At 34.4% G+C, this 1,710-nt stretch overlaps 1 protein-coding gene across 1 annotated transcript; it reads right to left on the minus strand.

Moving 5' to 3' along the window:
* Positions 1–221: 221 nt before the first annotated feature.
* LOC129579575 (myrosinase 1-like) lies at positions 222–1,704 on the minus strand. The gene is made up of 5 exons (XM_055469725.1): positions 1,252–1,704; positions 827–1,161; positions 588–754; positions 483–525; positions 222–394 (listed from the first exon to the last, which is right to left on the minus strand). The coding sequence occupies exons 1-5, from the start codon at positions 1,645–1,647 to the stop codon at positions 274–276; spliced, it is 1,062 nt and encodes a 353-aa protein (XP_055325700.1). The 5' UTR covers positions 1,648–1,704; the 3' UTR covers positions 222–273.
* Positions 1,705–1,710: the final 6 nt, after the last annotated feature.

Here is a 1,710-nt window from a genome sequence, read left to right on the forward strand (position 1 = left end):
TGATAAGCTTATAAAACGAAATCTAATTGGAAAGCTCTCCAATTTCATCTTTCAAATTTTGGTTGCCTTTGCTTCCAAATGATTTTTTACACATTCAGCTGACCAATAGATAAGAAATTTTAATTGATTACTCTATAAGCGACCTAACAATAGATAAGAAATTGAATCACTTTGTAAGCGACGTAACAATGACACGTTATTAAAAGAAAAAGAGTAATGTGTCTTATTAATTTCAAATGTATTTCCATTCAAATTGATAAAATGGTTAATATTTTAATGAATTTCTGGGATCACACATGTTGTTATTAATTCTTTAATGAATCTGGTTGATTTTTTAGGAATACGTTCCCTCCTTGGAGATGACATGTTGACGAAATACAATCCAAACTTTTCTCTGGAATTGGAAAAAATCATTCAAAAAATATTACGTTTTATATTTGAAAGAAAGATTATTGCAACATTTATAAGATTAAATTCCTTACGTGTATCCCGAGCTCCATTCAAAATTGTCTATTAGTGACCAAGCTGTAATGTTTGATTTGTTGAAAAAATGTGTTATGGGAAATTCGAAGATAAGTATACTTAACCTGTATACGCTTTCACATTGCAACCATCGTTCGAAATTGCATTTGAAACTTGTTGCAAATGGTCGTGAAAGTAAGCGATACGGCCGTCATCTTCGAGTTCACCTTTATCAGACCATCCATTTTCTGTTATAATCACATCGGGATTATTATACTCGTTCTTGATCCATCTAGAATATAAAATTTGTTTATGATGTTCAAATCATCTATGGGGCTATGCGACAGATGTATTGAGAACGCACTTCAAAATATCGCCAAGACCTTGTGGAAAAGAATATAACCACTCAGATGCACTTTTAACCCATACTGGTTTAATCACTTCTTTATATGATTTGTCCCGTACAATTGATGGATTATCGCCAATTGGTTCAATTGAAATTTCGACATAACGACTAGTGTAATAATTTAAGCCTAAGAAGTCGGCTGATCCACGAATTTTTTCTATCCAATCAGCAGAGAATTCCGGAAGTCTTGATCTTAAGCGACCCTCTTTTTCACTATTCTTTGCAATTTGATCGAACATAACTGACGGATAACCACCTTTTGAGCTGAAAATCGGATGAGCAACCCAACCAAGCTACATATTTGCATTTTTCATTAATAAAAAATCAGCAAAGATTTATCACACTTTATCGTCTTCAGAAAAAGGAGTTACTCTCCAACTCACCGAAAATTGCAACGCTCTATCCACTGTTACCATGTCATTTGTGTCTGAATAAAAGAATGGAGAATTCAAAGAAATGCCAACGTGTCCTTTGAACAGGTTATAATATTTGCTCTTGTATAAACGATAAGCAACGGCATGTGATTTCAAGGCATTGTGAGCGCATAAATATTCACCAATGCCATGAGCATTTATTCCTGGTGCGTGATTACTGCTGCCATAACTCTGTACACAAAATTCCGCTGGCTGGTTGATGGTAATCCAATATTTCACACGATCGCCAAAGCGTTGGTATAACAAATTGGCATATTCTTCAAAGTATTTTACTATGATTGAGTTTGTGAAACCGCCCAGCTGTTGCAGTTTTCGCGGCAGATCAAAATGTTGCATGGTTACCATTGGTTCTATTTCGTATTCAATGAGTTTATTGATCAATTTGTTGTAGTATTCGATGCCTTTTTC

The sequence above is a fragment of the Sitodiplosis mosellana genome, unplaced genomic scaffold (assembly GCF_009176505.1).
Source record: "Sitodiplosis mosellana isolate CC-2019 unplaced genomic scaffold, AAFC_SMos_1.0 Smas_scaffold_6256, whole genome shotgun sequence".
NCBI classification, from domain to species: domain Eukaryota; kingdom Metazoa; phylum Arthropoda; class Insecta; order Diptera; family Cecidomyiidae; genus Sitodiplosis; species Sitodiplosis mosellana.

What these genes read in the sequence shown, in the direction of transcription:
- LOC129579575 (XM_055469725.1), bottom strand. Translation starts at nt 1,647, where the DNA reads ATGGTAACCATGCAACATTTTGATCTGCCGCGAAAACTGCAACAGCTG. An exon ending in ATAGAGCGTTGCAATTTTCG is followed by an intron (nt 1,162 to 1,251) that starts GTGAGTTGGAGA and finishes GCAAATATGTAG; the next exon opens with CTTGGTTGGGTTGCTCATCC. An exon ending in CAATGTGAAAGCGTATACAG is followed by an intron (nt 526 to 587) that starts GTTAAGTATACT and finishes CAAACATTACAG; the next exon opens with CTTGGTCACTAATAGACAAT.